We start from the raw sequence: 27,879 nt of genomic DNA on the forward strand, positions 1-27,879 counted from the left end.
CAAATCGAGTTTAAGTCAAGAGTCTTGCTGCAGTGTTTGGAACAAGCTGCAGTTTCTGCCCTACCTTTGTTTGGATTTTTGCTCTCATCAATTCAATCAGTTTGTTGGCTTTGATTCAACCATGGTGTTTTTATCACTTTCATTTATCTTGCACGCATGAGTTTTCCATTCTTAGGTGTGTACTGTTTACAGTCTTTGATCAGTTTGATCAATCTGTTTTTCTGAGTTGAGAATTTGTTTACTAAGAGGCTGTAGCAACTAAAATACTCATACTCAAATTAATCATCGAAAAGTCCCGGTGCCGTTGGTCTTGCAAAAGATAAATAAAATGGAAAAACAAACCAGTGACTAATACTGGAGACAAATTTTACATTGCAGATTGGTTTGACATAATCTATTTCAGGTAATTCCCAAGCTCCTGGTCTGTAAAGAGATATGTTGAGGAAGGATGATATTGTTGTTGTTTTCCTCAAAAGATCCTTGAGGATAGAAAATAATCTGTAACACTCATTAAAAAATATGTTAATTCTCCATAATAACTCTGCATCTAAACTGATAAATCACATGAATACAAATTAAGAGTGCTTTACACAATATGTTCAGCAAGAAATCTAACTCATTCAAAACTGAATTCAAAATGAAAAAAGAGACAAAAAAGGAACAGTACAGTGTGGATTTGTGGTAATGGATTAGCATCAACAATGACTAATATTGAATCGGTCACTAACTGTGAATAGAAAATCCTGGAAACACACTGCGCGGTGGCTTTTCATTTTAAACAAAACATCCTTTCTTTTCTCCATCAGTTTTATTTTATCCTCCCTACACGATTTCTCCTATGAGCAATTATTTTTTTTGCCAACATGAAACCAACTTTACGAAGATTAGTGCTCACTTCATCCCATCATTATGTTATAGTGACTTGATCGTGACTGATCATAACCTTTTAAAAGTGGGTGTGAACATATGTGAACAATTATGGAAGATATAATAATAGATGCAATTGGAAGAGTTGCACCCTTACAAAAAATGCATCAGGTCAGGCAGCTGCATCACATGTATGTACTGAATGTCTCATAATGTGATAGCATCGCTACTGTGCACCATGGAGGAGGCTCAGTTATGCTGTTGGCTTACAATCCAGCCCAAACCACACTTACCACACCGCACCCAAGTACACACAGTATGAGATGGAAATGTTGGACTGTTCAACAGAGACTTGATCTCTTTGAGTCCTGATCTGAATCTAATTCAACATCTAAAGAAAGAGGCACACAGGCGATATAGAGGTCTCTCTTCAAATGTGGAGCTGTAAAACAGAGAATTTGTTTACTTTGTCCATTTAGCTTTCACACAGACAAATGCACTAAAATGTGCACTATGATTTGCAACACCTTACAACAGAAACGTTGGTAATGTTACACCGGCGCTAAGGAACTGTAAAGAAGCTTTCCATGTAATGACCATGATTGTTTTGAGGAATTACCTCACAACACAAGTAAGGTGCCATCAAACAGTGACTGAACTAAACTGCAGGGATAGAACGCCATCCTTCTGAAATATACACATTGGTGCTATTGGATTGCAATGGCTGCTGTTGAAACCCAACCAAACGAATCGTGTGTTACTCAGCAATCCAATGGTAGTGAGCCGGCCTGATGTCCTGATGTGATGAGTAATGTTATGAATGATCTCTCGATCTCTGATCTGATCCAGTCATTTTAGAATTCAACCGTCTGGGCTTATTTTGAGAGGACAAAGTTCAGCTTTCAAAATATGAAGCTCAAGCGGTTCATGCGTGCACACCCCTTATTTGCCAATAACACTTTACCTTGTTCTCTCCCTCAGAGCCAAGAATAAGACCAAGCCCTTGAACCTTAAGATCCACAGCAGCGTGGGTAGCTGTGAGAATCTGCCCACACAGCGCTCCCCCCTTCATACTGAACGATCGCTGCGGTCGTTCTTCTTCCCCTCCTTTGTCCCATCCACACCTCCAGTCCATGCTGAAACACCCTCTGCAAGTAAGTGAAGCCTTTCCCATTTGGACCAGCTCAAACTCAACATGGAATTGAAATTGTACTATGCTGTATATACAATATTTTTTTATGCATCTTTCATATTCCCATTCCTTTTTTAGTCCACGTCTCATATGTGAGATATCATTTTGCTCACTCCAAAGTTTGGTCTATAGGTGTTGCTTGCTCTGGTATGATGGGTTTGCTGGATTGCAGAGAAGAAGCTGGTTGGACCAACAGGTTCAGCCAGGTTCTGCCTCCGACAAGCAATAAATAATCATTAAAATGAATATGCAAATCCTGTGCAAAAACACACTCAATTCCAGGAACCCAAATACCAGGTAGCAGTAATTATTGCTAGGAAGAAATGATGGTGGTGAAACCGAAACTGAAACTCTCAACAAATATTTTACTTGCAAAACAAACACTTGGTTTCTAGCCCGAGCCCAACATGTGCCATCAGCCTGTACGCTGTGAATATGTATTTCATATGAGACAGCCTGGGAGAAGAAGAGGTAAGAAGATGATACTTGATTTGACCTGAATGTAGAAAAGTACATTCAGGTCAAATGTAGTATCGCTTCACTGCTTTGACCTCCCATCGTGCAATTGTCTGACAAACGGAACAAGAAACGTCTCAAACCTTCAGGTGTTTCAGTGAGCAGTTGGTCCACTGCAAGTCCCATCCTCATGTTTATTACATTTTAAAGTGCGATCCAGCATAAAATTAATCAAATTAAAAGCAATGTCCTTTAGATATGAAGCTTTATTGGCTTTTCCCATTTGTAGTGGCAGTCTTGCCCTTCTGCCTCGACACCTGGGCAATGAACAATATGAGGATGGCTCTCACGCCTCTAATTGTCTGTACCATGTACACTTCTTCTTCTTTGTCTTTAAATGGAGGCAAATCCTAGTTTTGCACAAATGGGTGTGGCCTAAATGCATGGATGTCGAAGGAATCCAGATAAAAAATGATTGTATGACTTTCGGTTCAAAAGCTATAGGCCAAAAATGCAAAGGAGGTTATGACAGAATGTCCAAAATGTAATAGATTCTTCCCTGGATCCTTTCCAACCTGTGCACCAAGTTGGATTGAAATCCATCATTATCTTTTTTAGGTATCCTGCTAGCAGACACACAGACCGATGTGACCTTGGTGGAGGTAATAATGCTCCGCTGGAAAATATAAGAAAAGGGGAAACAGGCTGTTAATGACCGGAGGTGGTGTGTTGCTGCATACTGGGAACCTTATTGGTTGATGCATTATGGGCATAGTGCTGAAACATTAGACAAGGAGGAGATGGAAAAAGAAGGGGAAATGATGAGAAAGTGATGGGAGTTTGTGCCGAGAGAGGCAGTGATGAATGGTCGTCACTTGGTGTTGGGAATAATGTCGACCTTGACTCACACACAACAAGCTGCAGCAGTGCATGTTTGCTTGGTAGGAGCATGACATGGAATAATCTTATGCATGAAAGAGCATTTAAAGTGACATTTTATTTAGGATCAGGATGTTGAAATTGTACCTGATTATGAATATCCAGGCTTTGGAACTAATATATATTCTGTTTGGCCCAGCAGCAACTTCTTCTTCTTAAGGAAGGTGACTTCCTTTAAAGTATGCAATGTTTTAATGACTAAAATGTTTTGTTGCTTGGTTTTGTTATCTCAGCTAGCCAGTAAAATAGTGAAAAATGTCCCAGAAACAAAGCTGCAGTGGCTTAACTTCCTTTCACATTATTAACCATTATTTTACCCTGTTCGTCTTTCTGCAGGGACACACAATGCAGACACAATAGGCTCCATGTCGTGGGTTACAGGCTTGATGTTCCTCTGGAACACTTCACCGTAATGTGAAAGCTGTAACGTGTGAACATGAGAACAACAGAAAGAACTGGTTGTTCTTTTGGCATTTTGACAGGCTTCAGTAGTTTGGCGCTGCATACATGAAACTGTAAAAGTATTTCAGATATGATGTAGGTTTAGTTGTAAAATCCATCCATCATCCTACCACAGTAGCAGCAATGATAGTCTGACATGCGGTGCCCTCCTCTCCTTCAGGCTCTCTCTATGTAAATGAGTCAGCAGGTGACAAAAAATTACCTCTGATCTATGAACCTGATTTTGGGGTACTTTTCATTTCTGCTGCATAGTTTTCTACCTCGTACAGTCAGCTTGGTGTGGACGGACATTACAGCTTGTGATGATGATCCCTTACGTCCACTTGGATGTCCACTACCAGACATACAGTGGACACACACACACACACACACACACACGCGCACACACACACAGACAAAGAGAGAGAGTCTGTGAGTATGTGCATGTGGATAAAAATGTTGTGCACACTCAGGAATCTGTTTATTTCTGGACGTGTTCTAATCACGTCATCGGCTCTCTGTCCTCACTTGCAATTGCATCACAAATCTGCTGGCAACCAAATGTGGCACCACAATGGAGACCCCTTTGAGAATGAGCAAAAATCTACTGGCTACCAGTAATTAAATTAAAAAAAACAAAATGCTCAAATCATGGTGAAGAGTGCAGCTGTGGCTTTGTTAGTTTTTGTTTATGTTATTTTGCATATAACGCACAGCACAAAAAAAAAGCAAGTGGTGATCAGCAGGATGCAAACAATATTAGAGAGGAAAATGGCAATTATACTTGAGTGAAATTTTGGAACCACAGTTTTTGATAATGATGGCTTCTATGCATGTGAAGTTATTGTGTTGGTTTTGTGTAACAGGGGAGTGATGTTCATTTTCCTTTACCTTTACCTGCTGGCATCTGTTATAGACATCCACCCATTTGCACACTTAAAGATCCACTTCTGTCTAAAATTCCTCTATACAGAGTTCATGATTCCATCAAATGAATACAAGTTTACCTGCACTATTGTAAAGAAAGAGCCCCAGACTTTGACGTTCCCACCTCCACGCTTTACTGAAGCTTTACTGAGTGCAGTCTGGTTTGAATTCTTCCCTGGTCCTTTTACCACACAAACCTTCTCCCATCAGATCAGTGGAGGTTGAATATGGACTTATCTGAAAATAACACAGACAGCTGCTGTCTTACTGTGCGCTGTTCTTTTGCAAATTTAATCCAAGCTTTCTTATTCTTTGAGTTTATGAATGGTTTCCGCCGCACGGCTCTCCCTCTGTACACAACCTCCTTTATCCTATTTTGAATGCTAGTTCTATCTCATAATTCGCATTGATCTCTGAAGCGATCCTTGGTTGCTGTTTGTTGCCTGTTTTTCTTGATTTTACCCACAATTATGCCGTCCAATCTGCTGCTGGTCGTTCTGTGTCTGCCTGTGTGCCTTCTGTTTTCAAACGCAAGTCCCTCATCTTCAAAAATATCTTGATTTTATTTTGCGTATATGCATGGAAACCTTAACTATTGCTTAAAATGCTGTATTTGAGTTGAATATCAAACAGACTATAGCAGCATAACATACGCAGTTTGTGGAACATGGAAACGGCACAGTCCAGGGCCAACATGGCACTTTGAATGCTGGACCTTCTGGCTGTGATGTAACACTGCTACCCACTGTGATAAAGTAATAATAATAATAATAATTAGAATAACAATAAGAATAATGGCTGGTATTGGGTGAAGCATTATTTTAACTTCAGTTCTGGGTTTCTATACAAATGCTCACCCTTATCTGTACCATAAATCCCATGATTATGAGATAAAATGATACTGTCACATAACAGCCAGAGAGAAACTAGGCGAATTTGACCGAGCCTTCTTTGGCCTTGGTGGATGTATGTGCTAATAAGCCTTTCTAGTTTGTCATGAGAAACAGTACTTATCTCCTCAGAGCCAGTGTTGTCTAAGAGCTACGGATTTGTAATACGGCTGCCAGGGGGTGTGTGTTACTTCAGCTGAAAGTGTCTCCACAGTGTCAGCTTGTCCTCGCCACCAAAAACCTGCTCTGTCTGTTTGCCGGCTCTGTCTGTGTGCTCCAAGACATTTGAGTTCTCCAACTGAGGGAGCCTCTGCCGAGCCATAAGGCCTCCGGGCGTCATCTGTTCTCTCATCCCTCCTCCCTCTGTCTCACTGGCACACTTAAACTGCTCGTCTGAAGAAAAAACACCGCCACGTGCACGTTTCATCCACCATAATTGCTGTTTTTACAAAGCAGTGATTGCCATCGTCAGTTGATCACAGAGCTTTTGTGCATCATGTGTGCATGTGGGTCGTTTGTAAATGTGCGTGTGCAAAAATGACTGCATAATATTCTGCCAAAAAAAAAAAGGTTGATCGGCGTGAAGCTGTTGCCATAGCAACTGTATAACCTGGCTCCGTCTTGTGTTCATTGGAGTTTTTCACACTGGGGGGAAAAAAATAATCACCTTCTATTTCTACCCCTCATTTTCATTACTTGCTGTCATTCTAAACAAACCTGTTCATTTGCTCAATTTCATCTTGCTAGATGTCTCCTTAAAATATGTTTCTCTATTTTGGAATTCAGGTGGAAGTGGCATACTTTGTTCAAACGAATGCTGTGTGTTGCTTGTCCATCCTCCCGTTCCAACTGTTGAAAATGAGTTCTGATTTTTCCAGTGAAAAAGCGTGAGAACATAGTGTCCTCCTGCCTGTGGCATATTGACGCTGTCCTCATCAGATACTTATGGGCTATAATGCTGCACATTATGCTGCAAACGCCCACACACTTTTACAGTTCTACACACTGCTCCGCTCAGTTCGCTGAATGTAACATATAGTCGTACTCCACACTGATCAAGTTTGTCTCATCACTATACTTCCTTCTACTTTAATTCTTGCTTAATCTCTTGTTAAATCCCTTTCTTTGGTATTTCGCTGCGCCAGTTATGCTGTTGATGTTGATGGATCAACTGCATTCAGCGGCTTTCTCGGCCCATTTAGCCGTGAGACGTTGATGATTCTAATAATGAGAATAGTGGGCGTGGGTGATGACTTTGTGATGGTGCCAACCATGACAATAATTATAATTTGTCTCTCATTGTGTTGCATCTTGCGTCAAGTATTATTTTAATTGTCACAGGCGTTACTCTTTTCTCCTTTCGCGGCAGTTTTTCGCAGCAAATTTGTCCTCTGTGGGGAAAAACAATTTGGAGATCAGTCAATCACTTGGAGAAGCAACACAGTGTAAGCTATATCCATACCCGCACACACACACACATCCTGTATGTTCCCTCCTCAGCCCGCTTACTTCCTCTGTTTAGCCCCGCACAGACACAAATAGTAGTTCCTCATCTTCCAGTATAGGCGATACAAGGCAGACTTAATACTAATTTCCTTTTTAGTTACACCCAGATGTTCCTCTCTTCCTCTAAAACATGCGACTAAACACTGTATTGGATTATATACATTTAAGATGTCTCCTTCTAACAGATAACCAGAGAAACAAATTTAGGACCATGTTATGACCCTGTGACGACCCTCCCCTTTGACCTTTTGACTTTACAGACCTCAGACACTAACAAGGAAAGACACCCTGACTCGGATGAATTACATTAACACAACATAATAACATAAACATTGTGTGTGTTTTATTCACTGTGTAAGTTAAACCATTTGACTTAAAATGTAACAATTAATGTTACCTCAATTTAAACAGAGAACACCATTGATCAGTCTCCCTATCAGCTCTTCCTCCAATCCTGCTCATTCATTCCAGTGTGTTAAGTCGCAAACTATGACCAAAACATGTTTTGTAACCACATGTTGAAATTGCACTGCGTGTTTTGATTGGATTCTTTTATATGGTTAAAAGAATAATAGATAAACCTTTGGCTTCTTGGCCCAAGCCCAGGCCACAGACAGTAATCTTGGGTCCACCTGTCTCGACTCAATTCCAATTTTCTTTGATATTTTGTTGGACTTTGACTTTTTTAACAGGCTGTGTGATTACTATAGGCACCTAGTATATACTGAATTCCGCTGAGGTTTTCTCCATTTTATATTCTCAACTCTGAGGCAAAGAGGACCCATCTTCAGTGCATCCATCTATCTATCCATCATCCACCTCAAAGTGAGTCACGCCCAAGTGATCCACAATCTCTCCAGTCTGACTGACAGACCGGACACCATTGGCTCTGATCCAAAGAACCTCTGAGGGCTTGACTCTCTTCCTGAGAGTTTGATGTTAAAATGTGTTTCTATTGCTTTAATATTCTCCATTTTTGATTGGGAAAGTTTAGCAGAGTTTATTTTTCACATTTTTTTCAATCTTAATCAAAATCCAAAGTCTCTTTTGCTGTCACTCAAAATTCATTAGTTATCAACAGTTCTTAAATGTATTCACTCATTATTCACTTCATTCAATCCATTTCATCTCATTATTTTAGTTCATTCTAAGTCAGAATCTCAAGCTTATCTTCTGTACAATCACTACAGTAAGAACTTTACATCTAAATGATGCACGGAAAAAAAAGAATTATTGCTACAGCAGTAAGTTGCTGTTCTCCATCTTTGTGCTTTACTGAGTCATGACTCATTTTTCACATTCACTTGTGTCTTTTTGCACATTAACATCATAATCGCACCTTTATCTTAGAATTGACAAACAAATTAATTGAGACAAAAGTATGCATTCAAAATATTTGCTAAGAATTTCACAAAAATCTGAATCAAACCAGTAAAATGATATTTTTGCAAGACAGAGTAAGTATTGCTACATAATGCACTTCTCTGTGCACTCACAACAACAAAAGCCCCTCTTTGATCTGCTGTGTACCATGTGACCGGCCAGTGGAGGAGGGGAATGAAAGCCTTGGCTTAATTAATCAGAGGCCAATCAGAGAAGATGGAGGACCACACTGTCGTCTGGCGCCTGGGGCTTTCTCAGATTCTGCAGGCTCATCTGTCTTTCCCTCTCTTGCTCACACACAAACACATACACAGGTGGTGTGCAAGCATGTCTGTGTACATCTATATGCGTTTCTTTCAACTGTCGCTTTCCAACACATGCTCATATTATCCCCTATTGTGTGAGGACCCAGTAACCACTGTTTTGTTGATTTGCATGTAAAACCAATTGTTGCCAAATGTAGTTTAAGAAATAGCAAGAACATTTTTAAGGGATCAATATTAATGTCAGATCTTTGGTAAGTGTGACCTGGAGGGAGATCAATGAAGATTCTATAAGAAACAACAAGAACATCAATAGCACACACAGGCGACAAGCAGCCCTGACTGTCAAGCTGACGAGCCCAATCATCTGCCAGTCGCCAACAAGGCCAACAAAAAGGAGATGATGTCAGTTCCCCATCTGTATTGAGTTATCGGGTTGATTGAGTGTAATTGAGCAGTGCATCGGCGTGTGGAGCGTAGACACCAAACCCCTGGAGAGATTGGAGGAGGGAGGAAGGGTGCCAGGAACTAGGAAATGTTGTTTGCACTGGGGCCATGTGATTAGCACTGTCATTGACTGCTGATTACTTGCAGCCTGGTAATCAATTAATAGGGCTGCCTGAGACCCACACCAGATTACCACCAGCCGAGTCATAGCAAGACTCCTTACCGTCACAGCCCACATCAGGCGACATCATCTTCAACCCACTAACTGTTAATGTTAAACAAGACAGAGACATAAAGAAAATGTAATAATGCACAAATTACATTTTGACGACGACAAGGGCCAATTTATCTTAATATATTTAAAGCAGATCTTAAATTAACAGCAGATCTCATTTTAAAGACATTTCTACAATGCTGTAATTCAGGATTTTTGTATTTTTTTTCACGTTTAGAGACTTAATCAGCATAATTAGCTTCTGATTTGCAGTTTTCATTTCACCCCCTGTTACCACAAGCTTGTTCCGCTGTTAGAGGATCCTCACTGTGAATTCCAGGTGAATTGTGTTTTACATTTGAATGTGCAAAAAAGGATCATGCAAACTAGAGGATGACAATAAGTAGTAGTAGAAGTATTGACAGATTTCCAGTACGTTTTTCAATTCATTTCCACATATATAAATGCGTCCTAAGATGAGGATATCTGATAACACTTGATTTGTTTTTCCTGTGTACATATTTGCAACAAATATCCAATATTTTCCACATGAGAGTAGACAAATTAGAATTGGGTCACTTGAAGTTCAGGGCGTTAATGGAGCACATGTGTTAGTGGTGTCCAAGATCCTTTTTGCCTAATGGATGCTGGGTTAGGCTCCTACCCCTTGAAGACCCACACAGGCAGAAGCAGGTATAATGGATAGATGAGGTTTCTTCTTTGGGAAATTGGAAATCTGTCACTCAGTCATTCACTTAGTTTCAATGTAAATTTTGCCCCTAACAAGTTCCAAAAAAAACTAACAAACTAAACAAATTTTGCTTGTGTTGCTACGCTTTGCAGACTTTGTATTCCGTGTACAGCGAACCACTGCCAACACGTGACACATTATACAATGTGAGCAGATTTCAAGGGAAACAGGATCTGGTGTGATTTGAACCACCTCTCACTTTGTTGAATAGACAGCCATAAACACAAGTAACAAACAAAAGTTACACAACAACCATGAGAAAGAAGTAAAATAACTGTGTATAACTTGAATAGACCTGTACTGTGTGGTGGATTTCAGCAAAATCTGAAAGCATAGAGGTCTCACGCTAATGATCTCAGTGTAATCATTTTTCCACAGGCTCGCGTGTGTATCTGACCTTTGACTTCATTACTCATTACGGAATTCTTGATGACCGGCTCATCATTACAATGTACGGCCGTTACAATGCTTATCCTCCACGTCCAGCTCCCACCCGGCATTGTGAGGTGGTGCATAATGTGGCAGACTGCTTAGTCAATGCAAGCACTAATGGACCAAGTGAAAGGTTTTTGTTGTGATTCCACAATGGACCACAAGAAGCACAAAAGCAGCTTCACCATACCATGTAAATATGCACGGCTAAGACTCCTGCTGCACCTTGACATTTGACCTTCAAGGGCCTGACAGACTCCATCTATCTATCATTTCTATCACATTATTTAAACATATAAAACAAGCTTCCTTCCATCTCTTCCTCTTCCCTCTGCAGACACTCTCTCAGTGCCTCGCTGGTCCCCACAGATTCCCCGAAGAGATCTGGGAAATTCAATAAAACACAGGTAGGTTAAAAGGAAAGTGTGTATGCGCGTGTGTGTGTGCCCGATTTGTCTACTGTGCACATGCCAACACCCGGCCAATTAAAAGGAACCTCTTGCATAACTCTATTGCGCTTTCTGTCCCTCTCACCTTGCTCGACACACCAAATGCCAGTGATCTAACAGGTAGAACAATACCATGTGTTAGTGTTGGTGGTGTGATTTCATCAGCCTCCAGGCCGTGGGTGTTCATCTACTGAATGTCAGTGAGGAGCACCGACACGATAGAGACAGAGAATCATATTCAGTCAAAGTGCAAATTTGATTTCTGAGACGTCTCATTTCTCAGACAAAAGTCTCCCTGATGTGCTGATTTGCATATTTCTTTCAGTGCTAATGTGTGTCCTTGAGTCGCACTGTTGGCCTGTAAGATAAAGACATTCTGCTGTCTGGTAAACAACTGTGACTTTAGGGCCTTGTCTGTACTGAGACACATTTTTTCTGTTCACAATCAACCTTTTGTTTCACATCACTATACAAATTTGACAGTGGAGGCTCTTAAAAACTCTATCAGGGGGCTGGATTGAATTGTAAAGTAGCTCTTTTCGGATAAATAAGAGATTTGGCTTCTGTCAAACCCCATTAGTCACCTGCCATTAGCCAGCCAGCCCAACTGCAGGTATCCAGGCATCACATCAGTAAACACAGCCAATAATCATGCATTTTCTATCAGTACAAGCCCAAGTGTAGGGAATTGCGTTTTTTTCTTTCATTGCAATGCACATTGTGAATTTGTTTGTTCGAGAAGTGACGTTGTCGGACTCTTGAGAGCGCCGAGGGTTTCCAAACGCCCCTCAGTCAGAACGATGTATTGATAGAAACTCCATGACCTCTGTCTCAATGCGTAAAATGTTTATTTGCATAGGGTTATTGAAAGAAAAAATGAAGTAGGCATACATTAAATCAGCAGGTGTGGAAGATTAGGGAGGCAAACACTGAAGAAGCTGCCTTCCTGGGCATCCATTATCCTTGTGGAAAGGTTACAGTCAATATGAGGCCTTCTGAGGCAAACGCCGCCTGTCAGAATGAAGGAATGTTAGGAAGGTAAAAGGTCAAAAGCAATGTTCTCTAGGAGGTAACTGGCAGCCTCTTACACGTCACACACTTCATGTGATGAGTAGAAAGCAATGTTGTGTGTGATGTCCTTATCTCACTCTGTGTTTCGCATGCAGGTTTTCCACAAAGTACTGGATGTCACAGACATGCATCGTGTGTGGAAAGGGAATGTTGTTTGGACTGAAATGTAAAAACTGCAAGTAGGTATTACACCTCGTTTCGGTAATTATCTAAAGGTCGCATGTCATGTCTGATCTTTTATTTTACTCTGTGTTGCAGGACTAATAGATGATTAGAGTAAATTACACAGTTTGGGGGTTAATGCATGTCAAATCTTAATTATATGGTTGGATTTTGATGGGACATTAACCTCTATATCTTGAAAATGAGGGGGATGAATTAGTTTTTATCTAGTACAGTGTATTTGAGTTTAGTTTAGTGTTTAGGTTTTTTTCTTCCTTTAAAAACTAAAACTTTTTCTGTTTACTTAGGCTGAAGTGCCACAACAAATGCACCAAAGAAGCCCCGCCATGCCATTTACTGATCATACAGCGAGGTGGACGAGAATCTCTCAAAGGTATTTTTCCTTTCCTTAATTAGTCACAGCACACATTTGTATTTAAAGTGTATCACCAGTAGTAGTTCGAGTTTGAATATTTGTAATACAGGAATTGTCATGCAACACCAGCATTACATAAATAGAAAAAAGCTGAACCCAAAACAAATCAGAGCAAATGTTTCTGGCCTGACAAAGTGCACACACTATAAAACAGTAGGCCAGGACTAAAAGTGGCTGTCATGTTGTGCTGAAGTGCCAAGCTGAATAACTGATTATCCAATGCACAAAACATTAACTAATTACGATCACCTAATTCATCGTGTTATGCTGTTGTTCACTGGAAAGCAAAGCATTTGTTCATTCCAGCTACAGATATGAAAATATTCAGGTTTGCTTCATTTTGTATCTCACCTGTGGAACATGGGGGAGTGAGGGGTTAATGGGTTCAAAGTAACATTAATAGATTATTTGCAAATTAGAAATTATTCATATAAGTATTGGCATCTCTCGTCTTCTACCTAGTTGTATGAAGAATATTGTGAAAATGAGTTTTCAGTTTTTTTGGTGTGAGCTTGAGGCTGATTAAACAGATGGAATTTTTCATTTGCATCCTAATTTATACAAGTGTAAGAACCTCAGTGTGAGGGAGATACTGTATTATCTGCTGATTAATTGAGTCACTAAGTGACTGTCATGCACTGTTTTTTTTCTAACACAGACTGCACTGAGAAAATTTCCATTAAATGATATTAGAATTAAGATTCTTTTGTCCTCTCCCTGCCTCTCCCCCTCTTCCTTTTTTCTTACAAATAAGATCACCAAGGAGCAACTCAAGGTAAAAGAAAAAACACTAGACTTCTTTTCCTCTGCCAAAGTAAAAGAAAGTGACAGTTTGTTAATGGCCTTGTTACATCAAGAAACCTTTTTTCTCACAGCGTGTCTGTATGCGATAACAAATGGATTGTGTTCAGTGAAGAACAGTTTGTTCGTTTTCTACATTAGAAGCGAGGCCTGATAAAGAGTTTCCTCTAATTAGCCTCATGCTACTAAGCTGGCATTATCTGAGTTTGGTCTCTGCATTGCAGCTCGTCTGGTGCGCACCGAATCAGTGCCATGTGATATCAACAACCCGCTCAGGTACACAGACCTGCACATCAGTCAGACGCTCCCCAAAACCAACAAAATCAACAAGGTGAGAGAATAAGCAGAGAATGATGCAATGCAATGTCACTATAACCTTTCCAATACATTAGACTACAAGCAATTGTTGTGAGTCATCAATAATCTCTATCTCAGATGACCGTGGAACTGTGCAAATACATCTTCTCATGCACAAACAAAATTTGTAAACATCTGAAACTGATTCGCTATGTTTGTGTACTGAGAAATCTGTAAGGGAATATTTCACCTGATTGTCGTTGGATGTGCGGTGTTCGTGTTCGGGATTTCATGGTGACGTCAAAGTCGAATGTTGTTTTTAGTATTCTTTAATGTTGTCCCCAGAAGTTATGACATAAGCACAATCTACTAAAGCACAACATGGTTATTCTCAAGTTGTCGTCAAAGCGGCGCTTTCTGCCACGCTGTGTTTACCTCCAACTAGCAACACCAAAAAATCAAAATTGTTTTTTATCACCGTAGCTTCTTGAGTTAAGATGGTAGAAATTGTGTCTTGTGATTTCACACAGCACAAGATTGTCTTCAGTCTTTCAAACATATTATTCTTACTGTTATCTAAAGAAATAACAACAAAAAGGTGGGAAAATACACCAATTTCAAGTTTGTAAGTCCAGCCATGTATGAACAGAACACTCATTTAGATGAAAAGATGGAAAAGAACGTATTCAAACCATCAATGTTTTTAGATTGATTTCATACCTTCCAGGCAGCTGTTCTATTCATTTCATCAGACCATAACAATGATCTTGCCTATTCTTGAAAGTTGCTTGAGTATTCAATCAAAGTCAGTTTCACCATTGGTGCATTCAAGGATGCTGGGAAGTTTACTCCGGCAACAAAAACATTTAACTTAAAATTATTTCACAACATCCATTTTATATTTATATTTATATTTTTACACCAAATATAAAATCTAACAAATTAGTTATATGGTGGTATAATGAGCATTTTTATTTTGTACTCTACATATTATAAATGTATGTGATGTGTATATTTGACATACATTAATATATACAAATATAATGACTTTCTCCCTCTTTCAGGATCACATCCCAGCCCCGTACCAACCAGACTCCAGCAGTAATCCCTCCTCCACCACCTCATCCACTCCCTCCTCCCCAGCTCCGCCTCTGCCCAGCAGTGCCACGCCTCCTTCACCACTGCACCCCTCCCCACAGTCAGCAAGGCAACAGAAACAGTTCAATTTGACAGGTATGCAAATATTGGACTCTGTAAGGCTTAAAGTTAAACATTATTTACATTTGCATATTATTAACATGTATAATTACATTCAGGACATGTCGAATCATTTCATACATCATATATTATGTGGAATGTAGAGAACAGAAATTTCAATCATTGTTGACAGACTGAAATGTCCCTTTAACTGAGGAGCACCATGTTCCTTTATGATGCAAAAATTTGACTTGTTTATATGGACTCAACAAATTCTAAATGCTCAACTAACAAAGGTGTAATGTTTGCAAGACCAAGCTACTTCAAATCCAACTCCAGCTCTGTCATTGTCTGTCCCTCAGCCTCCAGTTACTTCAAATACAAGCAGCAGTTCATCTTTCCAGGTAAGTACCTCATAATTGATCATCAACCACCCATAATGCACTGCGATCAGCCCGGGATGAGTGAGAGGAGGACAGCTCTTTTGATGTTGGTGGTGATTGTCGTCTCGTCATATTGGCCTGGTTTAAACTCTCCGCCCGCGACCCCCCACACACACTCCCTGTAGCTTGTCTCATTTGAGTTCCTCTAATGATTAGTCTCTTATGCCCGACTCTCTCCTCCGCCACAAAGGTTTTCCTCGCTCGTGCAGCCTATTGAAGAGTGTGGCAGCCTGGAGTGGTGTGAGAAAACAAATGAGGTGTAATTGACATCTTGAGGGTACATTTGGGAAATACATACATTTAAAGGATGGATTATTGCTGCAATTCCAAGGTCTGACTGTTTTAGCCACTTTGGACGATATTGCCTGCTGTTAAACCTTCTGTAACAGGATCACACCATACCACTCAGATACATTCCTTAAAATACGGAGATGTTTATTTTCCCCTGTCCCAACAAATGTGTGAAATTTAAGTATTCAATTTTATTTTAGGATAGAGCCTGTTTCTGATCACTTGAGTCATAGTGATAAGTGATAGCAGTATTTAAATATGGATCAAATAAGATTAAATCACACATGTTAAGAGGATTATTTTACTTCTCAACCCTTAATTCAGGAACTGAAGTCAGACTATTGCATTGTAGTTGCAAGATTTTGAGTTTTTGAACTTCCTGCCATCATGCAAAAAGCCAGGATGTTCCAACACTAATTTCACACGCATGTGTCGCAATGTCGTCTGCAGATTTTGTAAAGTAGGAGTGAAGGAAGTGTATTTCTGCACAGAAAATGCCACAAAGGAGCACAAGCTAGATTATTGCTGCTCTGAGGAAACGGTGCCAACTGCTAATGTGCCATGAGTATTTGTCCTCTCACTTGATGTCAGAAATGATCAAACTGAGCCAATGCAGGTGGCAAACATGGCAGCAAATCCTTTGTTGTCTTTCAGAGGTAGATAAAAGGCTAAACAGCTAACCTCACTCCATTTTGAATTTGATTCTCTTACTGTTCATTATAAAGAGTAGCATGAAAATTGAAATGAAAAAAAGGCTAAATCCTGCTCTGCAAGCCAGGCACATACAGAACAGACGCATGCAAACATCTTTATGCCTAGGAAACAGTGAGCGTTCTGTAATCTTGTGTTTTATTTCACACTGACATCAGTCACACACCTCAGAAGGCTGGAAATGAAATTCATGACCAACCATGAGAATCATTTGCTTTTATGCTTAGATGTTGAATTTCATTTCTGCAGCATGAATGGGAGTTTTACAAGCTTCCACTGGCCATGCTTCTAACATCACAACACGTGTCTCATATAGAGCTGTATATCTTCTGCTTCCTCCCTAAAATATGGGAAACAAAAAAAGGGTCTAAAATATGCATTATTGCTGTATATACTAATATATCACATGTTTGATGTCATGTGGCTGTAACCCTTTGCAGATGTTGCTCCAGAGGCTCCTCCAAGCAGAGCACCACAGGTCATACTGCATCCTGTCCTCTCAGAGCCAGGGTGAGTTTCATCAGTCATTGAAGCGCATGACTAACGACAGTATTGACTTTGCTGAATTCACTTGTGGTGGTTAGCAGCTGGTTTACTTCTCATCTCTGTCATCGTCATGCTTGGAAATCAGGTCAGACTTGTCGGAACACAGATCTTTTCTCATCGCTCTGTGAGGAAGCCAGTGGTCACGGGAAAAGCAACCGGATGACAATAAGGAATAATGAGATGCTCTTCGACCCAGATGTTAATTAGATTAACTGACTATCTATCTATCACAAGAAACAGTGGATGAGTTTTCATCTATAGGTTGATGGTCAATTGTGATGAAATATGGCCTGTACTCAAAGACTGATGGATAAATCAATAGCAAATGGTGCCACATTTAATCTTGTTTCTCAAATATCAACAGAACACACACACAGTCCTGAAAAGGCCTGTGAAGTTTTGAATGAAGCTATAAGCCCTGGGTTGATGTGCTATTATGGATCCTGCTGCACTTCTTAGTGAATGGGGATGATGCAGTGGCTCTAATGCAACATATTGCAACTCTTTCCAGGAGTGTAGCAGCAGCAGTAGCCATATTTATCGACTCCAACAGCTAAATCCAGACCACAAATGATTAAAATACAACAAACAGAACTGAAGGTCGTATAGCTCACCAGTATCGTTTATTCCTGCGTCTCCGGCATAAATCCTCAGCTGCACACACTCACGTGGTCCATTGTGTTGACTTCTGAAATCCATGTCTTATTTTCCAGTCCAGGGTAATCTCATCCTTTCTCCCTCAGAAAGACTCTTAGACGAGTTTGTCTAAGATGTATAAAGTAGGAAACTAAACCAGCCCCTTTTCCTGTTATCTGTCAGCTTTGAATTAGAAGATTGCTGCATCACTGAATAATTATTTCAGTAAATGGGTGCACTTGCAAATTGTATGTACTGTGTACATTTTAGTGAATTCTAAGTATTGGAATGAAATGCATCTTTTGACATTGTGCTTTACTTCTGTGGCAGCTGTGCACTTTGAGATAAAAAGGAAAACCAATGTATTGGAAATAGAATGAATTAAAAACAAACAGAGGCTAGAAATAATTGTGTGCATACATCAACGTTAGCTCTGCATGTGTTTTGACAGAATAAGATTGTGTAGTATTTACTATATTGCATTTGTTGCATATGATGGAACTGTTCATAAGAATCAGTTTATAGTTAAGATCAGTGCCGACTCATGCACAATGGTATCAGGAGGGAGCAGTGACACTCACATTTTGACTTAACTTCAGAGTGAGAAAACCACTGGCTGGACAACAAAGGATGTTATCACAGAGCCAACAGTGACAATATGGAGAGAAATTAAACAGCGTGATGGGATTTGCCTCCTTTGGTAATCCAGTAAAGTGGATTTTAAAGCCCCCTAAAGGGACATTTTGCACAAAAAACTGTGACTTTCCAATACAAACGCTTAAAAGATCAGTTGTATTATGTGATTTCCTTTTATCATTCAGTGTAACAATGCCTGAAAATCATGTTTGATAACAACAGTCATGTTTGAAACACGATCAGCTGTTAAAGGACCAATATGCCACTAAACGTTTGAACAATGTCACTTATGGAAATCTGTAGAAGATCTAAAACCTGACAACTGTCATTTTATCATGCGACTGAAGTGCCAAGCACACATAAGACTTTGCAGGATTAATTGAATTTACTATGTGTTTACTATACATCTTGCGTTAACATCTGTTCTCGGTATCAGGATGCTGTCTGGATTGTAATCGGGTGTCCATGTTCTATGGATGATAGCCATTTATTTGTCAAATTACTAATAACTAATAAGCAATTTTTAACTCCTACTCAAATAGATGATGTGTGATACTTTTAGATATGATCCTGTGAATGTGTCTCGGCTGTATGTGTGCTTTATATTGACACATGGCTGCTCATGACAGAGCGTCAGTCTGATGATATTCATAGTGCCTGTGGTCAGAGAGATCAGACAGGATTCACACATCACTGTGAGCAACTACACCTTGCATTAAAATGTGACTTTGTTATCTGAATTACGTATCCAGATAGGAAGAATGCATGTTAATAGATTTCATTTCTGGCAGTTGAAATCAAATACATCTAACACTTTTTACTGATTGGATGGGGAACAGTTTAAAATGAAAATGTGAAATTATGGAACCCATATTCTTATGACTTAATTGATGCTATTGGCACTTCTTCTCCACATCTTTAGTATGCTCTTGCAGTGGGAGCTGGCCTTAATGGCCTCATTCCAGGGTTAATGAGGATCTCTTTCAGACCCCAGCACCCGGCAGGATTCCCTCATTAGAGCAGACATGGGACCTGCAAGGAACCCCTTGCGCTGCAGGAATCACATATAATTTCATATGTCGCCTCACCTGCGGTCTGTGTCCATAGTCTAGCACTGTGAACCAGTGTGAACACACCAAAGAGAGGTTATGAGAGGTTACATGCTAATGTTACACAGCCATTTATGTGGACAGAGGAGGGTAGTTTGAAGAAGGAAATGAGTTCATTTGTGTCATATTAGTGGCACCCATGGTGTCAGTGACGTGCACGTACATGTCAGGGTCAGAATTTAATGGGAGCTCAGGGCAAATACACCCCCAAGGATAGAAAACATTGGTGCAAATAAGAAATCAAATACAACCTTTACAAAAAAATTTTTGTACGTAAATATGAATGCAGGCCAATGTGCCATAGAACCACAATAATCAGGTATGGTATTGTTTGTGTGTAATAACTTCTTCTTTTTTTTTTTAGAAATGATAGCAACCCTTTACTGCAGATTGAAGTTGAGCCTACATCTGATGTGAGTCATTCTTCTCTTGAGCTCTAACTACCAACCTTGTGTGGTGGTGAAGTGTGACTGAGTTGCTGTATCTGTGATTTGTTTACCTGTCCAGCATTTCTCTCTCACTTACTGTGGAAATAGTTGTGATGATGCACATGAAGATAAGATGTAGCTGCCAGAGATGCTATTTGCGGTAATTGGTTGTTGTTTAGTATAGTTTCGATCCCTGAGTAGCCTCAAGGTAAGTAACGGGTCATAAGCAGCAAGAAGGCTGCACGGATTGTCATTGCACTTCCTGTAGCAATGACACAACATATTTTGAACAAGTATACAGTATGATGCAGGTTGCCTTGAATAATATTCCTGCAGGCTTTTGTGAATAGGTCATTTTCACTCTGTGCTTTTTATTTTTAAAATGACATCTGAATAAATCAGACAATCTTTGCCTCTGGCTGTTTTCCTTTTTTATAAATTAGTTTTTTGGGTTAAAGTCAGTATTGTAGTATTTTTTATATGCCAATATGTCACACCCATTTCCTCTGTCAGAATCCTTTCATTAAAAGTACCAGTGCAAAAATATCCTTGGACTTAACCTGTTAATGTCAACATGTGACAGAGGTAAAGAGGAGGAAAAAAAACCCAACAATGATTTATCCTTGATCACAGAACGAGGAGGGCAACGATGAAGACTCTGGTGACGAGTTCGAGGAGATGAACCTGTCGCTCCTGTCGGCTCGTAACTTCCCACGCAAGGCCAGCCAGACCAGCATCTTCCTACAGGAGTGGGACATCCCTTTTGAGCAGCTGGAGATCGGGGAGTTAATCGGTAAGGGACGCTTCGGCCAGGTTTTTCACGGACGCTGGCACGGAGAGGTGGCCATCCGCCTGATCGACATCGAGCGCGATAATGAGGACCAGCTCAAGGCCTTTAAGCGAGAGGTGATGGCCTACCGCAACACTCGACATGAGAATGTTGTGCTGTTTATGGGGGCCTGCATGAGCCCCCCACATCTGGCAATCATCACGAGGTAAGGCTGCAGATGTTGTACTGCAATAATCATAATCTTCACACTGAAAATCTGAGTGAAAAGAGTCCAAGTATGGAGTTTGTGCAGTGTATGCAGTCCGGTACAGTTTTTATGCAGTGTACGTATTTGTGTAGACGTGCAACTAACAACAGTGTGGCAACTTTATGGATAAGAAGAATCATATTTGAGATTGGTACAAAATCAAAAAGCTATAGGTTAATAATTGGACCCAGTGCACTGTGGTTGATTAATTGCTTTTGGGTCAATGAGCTAAGTTTCTCTGCTATTCATTGTGTGACATGTGCAGCAGCAGTTCATGCAAGGTGAAGCTGTGGGCAGCGGAGAAGAGCTTGTGCCTCACAGAAACTTTCAGCTTTGATTGTTGAACATGATAAATGTCAGGTGGCTTCATTGTCTACTCATATTCTGCTTCACTTGTTACTTCAAATCTTCATCATACACTTTCAGCCTATTACTGCTGAAAGCAACATGACGAAAATGCAAAATGAAATTTAAGTGAGGTGAAGTGGGATAGTTGGAAGGCGTTTTCATGCTGCATTAGTGGAGATAAATATTGATTGCTTATTTTTTCTTCAATTGCTTCACTAGTGACTGCAGATGGATTTAGCCAAGCATACGGAACACAGAGTATCTCTGATGTTGCTGCTGAGTTTTCATCTATACCGTGTAATTTGTGAACATAGTATGTTGAGGTGGCTTCAGTTTGTCAGAGCCATAAATGGTGTTCACCTGACAGTGTGTCGATGTGTCATCAGTACCATAAGATCATGTATTTAAAGAGCTCAAGGCGGGGAGCTACTAAATGTGGCTGCTGTCAGGTATGGATTGAGAATGAATATGCATGACTTATTGGCTTCAGGTTCAGGAGGAGACACAGTCGGGGTTTAGGGCTTCAGGTATGGGGCCGGGGGTTGTTGTGAAGCTGTCTATTAATATGCTACTGTGAAAGCACCCCTCTGGATCTGTGATGCAACCTCCCTCCACCAGCGTCTCCAATGACAGCGTCACAGACAAGTTGCGGTTGAGAATCACATTTATACTCACAATAAACTTCGATTATACTCGGATTAAGGCAATAAATCAGCATAACTAGAGACAGAAACAGACCTAGAATATGCAATTGTAATTCAATGTTTTAAAAGTATGTTAATCTCCACTTCCTCACCTGGCGTGCTTTTCCACATGAGCCCAATCTGCATCAAAATATACACAGCCAATATACACCAAAAATAATGGAGGACTTGTTCTTTGGTATATAGTGTGACATTCTACTAAATGTCATTGAAGTAACCTCTTGAGATAATGTGCAAACAAATAAACAATAACAACTATATAGTGTCTATTACAGGTAAGGAGAGATCCTCAAAATGATCATCACGGCCACGCCTTTGCTCAATGAGGCTTGTCGGCAAATGCTGCAGAGCTTATACAATTATGAACATTAACCTATCGACATGATCATGTAAAATCAAAGCATTTAGTCTTTTCCCTTGTTTTTCTTTTAGCTTGTGTAAAGGCAGGACACTTTACTCTGTGGTGAGGGATGCAAAGGTCATCCTGGATGTCAACAAGACTCGGCAGATTGCACAGGAGATGGTCAAGGTAAAACACCTAAATGCCAAAGCCTCAGGGTGCTTCTGCCATACCAGATATTATGCATAGAAGTAACATGTGTCTTTGTTTTCAGGGGATGGGATACCTGCACGCAAAGGGGATTTTACACAAAGATATGAAGTCCAAGAATGTCTTTTATGACAATGGCAAAATAGTCATCACTGATTTTGGACTCTTCACCATATCTGGAGTTCTGCAGGCTGGCAGGTAAATGTGAATATCAATGATTTGTGATGCAGGACCCTGCACACTCCGCACCGTGTAGGAGTATTTAAATGGCTGACTAATCCTTTTGTTTTTCCCTGTGGTTTGGAGAGCAGTTGACTCTGCTAATATCAGCTCAATGATAATTATTGAGAGATTTCTCTTGTTAAAACGTTACTCATAGGCCACAGTTGCATCGGCTCACTAATGCAGGAAACGCTGATTAAGTAATTACCTTTATGCGATTTAACACAAAATCATCAAAGCAGAAACGATCTAATGGAAAAATATTAGAAAGCAACATAACAACCTCATACATGCATCAAAGTGTTTTCTTCTGGCATCTCTATATTGTCACTATTTGACTGTATGTATCTTATGTGCGTTTGAGGTGATTACCAATGCCAGTTAGTTTAAACTTTCCGTTTTTGGCATTAATTTCCTTAATGTTCACTGATGATCTGCGCACCGTCTCTTTGTTTTCCCACTGTACAGCCGGAGGGAGGACAAGCTGAGGATCCCCAGCGGCTGGCTGTGTCACCTGGCCCCCGAAATCATCCAACACCTCTCCCCAGAAACAGAGGAGGACAAGCTTCCTTTCTCCAAACAGTCAGACGTCTTTGCTTTCGGGTGAGCGTCCTCTCTCAGATGCACCTATGCTTCGGTCGACAGACAAAGATTTTGAGTTTGGTGTCTCGCACCAATTCAATTCCTGTTTTGCACTGAAGCGGCACAGCTGATGTTATATTTATGAAGATCAAGCAGTGCAGTGCAATTGTGGTACATGTTTGGCTTTCGCATGAAATTGTGTGTGTTCCCACCTACTCAGACCACCTCTTACTACAAACACATGGGCTAAAAGCAATTCTCATGGTCTTATTGGCACACACACAGACCTTTTCAAAGCCTCATAATCTTCTTTTCCACTATGTTGTTTGTGGCTTCTTTCACTTTCAAATGCTCATGAAAATATAACATTTAATATGATTAAGGCAAAGTCTGTCATGGGTTAGATCACAGGGTGATTCACACCCAGGAATTTCCCTTTGTGTATTATGAACTGAAGCCTAAATCCGTCTCAATACAGGACCTGTATACCATTGAGATCCTATTCGTGTGCTGCTCATTAATCTGCTTCATGGAACATATTTCTACATTCTACTGAGGGGTGAACTTAGGTGATACCAGTGATAAGTGGCAGTTGGGGGGTCAGTGGGCCAGCGTTAATGCAACCGTATCTGCAATTATAGACAATAGCAGCTGCGTTGAATGAAACAGACCCAAAACCGCATTTGTTCCAACTCTCCCTGCTCTCCACACACCCACGCTCGATTAGGAGTTGGTGCCTCTCAGCTCTTGACTGGCTGCCTGATTTAGCTAATCAAGGGCATCATAATTAACTGACGAGTTCAGTCAGGTGTGGGTAGAGCAGGGAGGGATGGAACATATGCAGTGCTGTGGGTTCCCGGGAGGAGGATTGAGAACTGCTGTAATTAGTAAACAAGACAAAAACTGCATATTATCTAAACTGGCAGATTTGCAGAAATATTAATGTTCATTGCAAACATTTTAACAAAATATAGCTTGGTCCATGTATTGACCAGAGTTATGGTTTAAACATGAACAGATGGAACCTGATGCTCATGTTATATAAGTAGCTACTCTGTATTTGTTTGCAGTGCAGTACTTTCTCTGACAGTTCACATTATTCACCCCCTCTAATCAGCTGTAGTGATGTTTTACTTGATCAACCATTACACTACTTCTTCTGTTTTGTGCATGTCACTCCCTAGTTCACTCAGATTTGTATACTTAAACAAGTAAAATGTCCTCACACTTTCATTCTAAATGGTTTGATTGTTGTGTAGCACCGGTGACCGCAGAATGAGCCCATAAGCAAACATGGCGTTGCTAATTTTGTGCAGCTCTAGTGGCAGTTCATTTTTCACTCACTAGCTGCAGTTAGGAGGAACCCATGAACGCCACATTGGTGTCAGAAATGGGATTTGGGAATTCATGTCTAGTTCTCGGTGGATTTAGCGGTGAGTGCTGGTGCTGAATCCCATTGAAGATCTACAGAAATAACAGGAAGTTGCTGTTGGAAGAGGGCAGCTGTCAAAATGGGAAAACTGGGGCAGTTTGCTGAAGAACTGCTGCAATCAAAGTGAAATCTCATTCAGAACTACTGGAAGTGCTTGACTATAGCTATTGTACTCCATTGTATTCCACCGTTTTAATTTGTTTGTTTATGTACAATAAATGATGTTCAATCCCATATAAAAAGGAAGGTTCCTGTTGTAGTAAATGAGAAATAAAGAATGGTGCAGGCTCATTAGGTTATCGTATTTAATCATTTAAATGGATGTACGGGAATACTTAGTCTTTATTTGTTGTAGTAGTTACTTTGAAAAGGTTGAGTGTTGTGTTGAGCCGAGCCATCAGCTGTAATGTTGGGAGCAGTAAGAATGAAACCTTCATCAATAGAGGAAATAGAACTTCATTTCAGAAGGTACCTTAAATATAATTACATATGAAATGTCTGCGGCTAGACACTTCAGGTTCTCAGAAATGGTTAAGGAGCTGAATCCTTAACTTGTGACACAGCCACTTCAGGAAGGAAACTCGGTCAGCAGTGTTAAGTGAACTCATTGAATAGCTTTCATGTTATATAAGTAGCTACTCTGTATTTGTTTGCAGTGCAGTACTTTCTCTGACAGTTCACATTATTCACCCCCTCTAATAAGCTGTAGTGATGTTTTACTTGATCAACCATTACACTACTTCTTCTGTTTTGTGCATGTCACTCCCTAGTTCACTCAGATTTGTATACTTAAACAAGTAAAATGTCCTCACACTTTCATTCTAAATGGTTTGATTGTTGTGTAGCACCGGTGACCGCAGAATGAGCCCATAAGCAAACATGGCGTTGCTAATTTTGTGCAGCTCTAGTGGCAGTTCATTTTTCACTCACTAGCTGCAGTTAGGGGGAACCCATGAACGCCACATTGGTGTCAGAAATGGGATTTGGGAATTCATGTCTAGTTCTCGGTGGATTTAGCGGTGAGTGCTGGTGCTGAATCCCATTGAAGATCTACAGAAATAACAGGAAGTTGCTGTTGGAAGAGGGCAGCTGTCAAAATGGGAAAACTGGGGCAGTTTGCTGAAGAACTGCTGCAATCAAAGTGAAATCTCATTCAGAACTACTGGAAGTGCTTGGCTATAGCTATTGTACTCCATTGTATTCCACCGTTTTAATTTGTTTGTTTATGTACAATAAATGATGTTCAATCCCATATAAAAAGGAAGGTTCCTGTTGTATTAAATGAGAAATAAAGAATGGTGCAGGCTCATTAGGTTATCGTATTTAATCATTTAAATGGATGTACGGGAATACTTAGTCTTTATTTGTTGTAGTAGTTACTTTGAAAAGGTTGAGTGTTGTGTTGAGCAGAGCCATCAGCTGTAATGTTGGGAGCAGTAAGAATGAAACCTTCATCAATAGAGGAAATAGAACTTCATTTCAGAAGGTACCTTAAATATAATTACATATGAAATGTCTGCGGCTAGACACTTCAGGTTCTCAGAAATGGTTAAGGAGCTGAATCCTTAACTTGTGACACAGCCACTTCAGGAAGGAAACTCGGTCAGCAGTGTTAAGTGAACTCATTGAATAGCTTTCATGTTATATAAGTAGCTACTCTGTATTTGTTTGCAGTGCAGTACTTTCTCTGACAGTTCACATTATTCACCCCCTCTAATAAGCTGTAGTGATGTTTTACTTGATCAACCATTACACTACTTCTTCTGTTTTGTGCATGTCACTCCCTAGTTCACTCAGATTTGTATACTTAAACAAGTAAAATGTCCTCACACTTTCATTCTAAATGGTTTGATTGTTGTGTAGCACAGGTGACCGCAGAATGAGCCCATAAGCAAACATGGCGTTGCTTATTTTGTGCTGCAGTTAGGAGGAACCCATGAACGCCACATTGGTGTCAGAAATGGGATTTGGGAATTCATGTCTAGTTTCTCGGTGGATTTAGCGGTGAGTGCTGGTGCTGAATCCCATTGAAGATCTACAGAAATAACAGGAAGTTGCTGTTGGAAGAGGGCAGCTGTCAAAATGGGAAAACTGGGGCAGTTTGCTGAAGAACTGCTGCAATCAAAGTGAAATCTCATTCAGAACTACTGGAAGTGCTTGGCTATAGCTATTGTACTCCATTGTATTCCACCGTTTTAATTTGTTTGTTTATGTACAATAAATGATGTTCAATCCCATATAAAAAGGAAGGTTCCTGTTGTATTAAATGAGAAATAAAGAATGGTGCAGGCTCATTAGTTTTATCGTATTTAATCATTTAAATGGATGTACGGGAATACTTAGTCTTTATTTGTTGTAGTAGTTACTTTGAAAAGGTTGAGTGTTGTGTTGAGCAGAGCCATCAGCTGTAATGTTGGGAGCAGTAAGAATGAAACCTTCATCAATAGAGGAAATAGAACTTCATTTCAGAAAGTACCTCAAATATAATTACATATGAAATGTCTGCGGCTAGACACTTCAAGTTCTCAGAAATGGTTAAGGAGCTGAATCCTTAACTTGTGACACAGCCACTTCAGGAAGGAAACTCGGTCAGCAGTGTTAAGTGAACTCATTGAATAGCTTTTAGACGCTAATTCCTCTGTATCACATGGAGGCACATTGTACAGTAGTATCCTCATTGTTCTGCTACGCTCCCCTAAAGGTGATAAATGCTGGGTTTCCTTTTCACTCTGTGCCAGCCAGGTCCGAAAACCAAGATGTCCTCCCCGTTCCTCCTTTAAATTTACATTTTTAATCTGCGTTAAGTTGATTAAAAATGCTCAAGACTGCTGTTCTTCCTTCACAACCATTACTGATTCATTTGCGGGGGTGGACCCTGCTCTGTTGACTCCTAACACAATTGCATTTTCAGATGGTCCCCCATATGGAGGTTTCATCACTATATCATTCCTAAAGGAAAGAGAACAGAGTTGGTGCACAGTGTCCAGCTGCTCCATTAGCCCCTGTGATACCTAGAGGTGACACCAATGGCTGTTTTACATATTCATCAACAATCATCACAGGGTTTGTTTTTTTTATTCCTG

At 40.2% G+C, this 27,879-nt stretch overlaps 1 protein-coding gene across 3 annotated transcripts in view; it reads left to right on the top strand.

The window, feature by feature from the left end:
• The window catches only part of ksr2 (kinase suppressor of ras 2), a 64,617-nt gene that overhangs the window by 35,100 nt on the left and 1,638 nt on the right, over window positions 1-27,879 (top strand). The window contains exons 6-19 of one of the 3 annotated variants that reach the window (XM_076150999.1): window positions 1,849-2,021; window positions 11,046-11,115; window positions 12,324-12,407; window positions 12,699-12,784; window positions 13,416-13,429; window positions 13,833-13,958; window positions 14,989-15,157; window positions 15,484-15,525; window positions 17,007-17,076; window positions 19,858-19,906; window positions 20,555-20,916; window positions 22,443-22,539; window positions 22,625-22,758; window positions 23,251-23,385. In XM_076150999.1, the coding sequence (XP_076007114.1) occupies window positions 1,849-2,021; window positions 11,046-11,115; window positions 12,324-12,407; window positions 12,699-12,784; window positions 13,416-13,429; window positions 13,833-13,958; window positions 14,989-15,157; window positions 15,484-15,525; window positions 17,007-17,076; window positions 19,858-19,906; window positions 20,555-20,916; window positions 22,443-22,539; window positions 22,625-22,758; window positions 23,251-23,385 (1,611 nt within the window). Of the gene's footprint in view, window positions 1-1,848; window positions 2,022-11,045; window positions 11,116-12,323; window positions 12,408-12,698; window positions 12,785-13,415; window positions 13,430-13,580; window positions 13,602-13,832; window positions 13,959-14,988; window positions 15,158-15,483; window positions 15,526-17,006; window positions 17,077-19,857; window positions 19,907-20,554; window positions 20,917-22,442; window positions 22,540-22,624; window positions 22,759-23,250; window positions 23,386-27,879 lie in introns of all 3 variants that reach the window. The other 2 variants (XM_076151000.1, XM_076151001.1) reach the window with 2 other exon arrangements.

This window comes from Genypterus blacodes, unplaced genomic scaffold, assembly GCF_046128005.1.
Source record: "Genypterus blacodes isolate CSIRO-AG114 ecotype Tasmania unplaced genomic scaffold, CSIRO-AGI_Gbla_v1 ptg000053l_1, whole genome shotgun sequence".
Taxonomy (NCBI): Eukaryota; Metazoa; Chordata; class Actinopteri; order Ophidiiformes; family Ophidiidae; genus Genypterus; species Genypterus blacodes.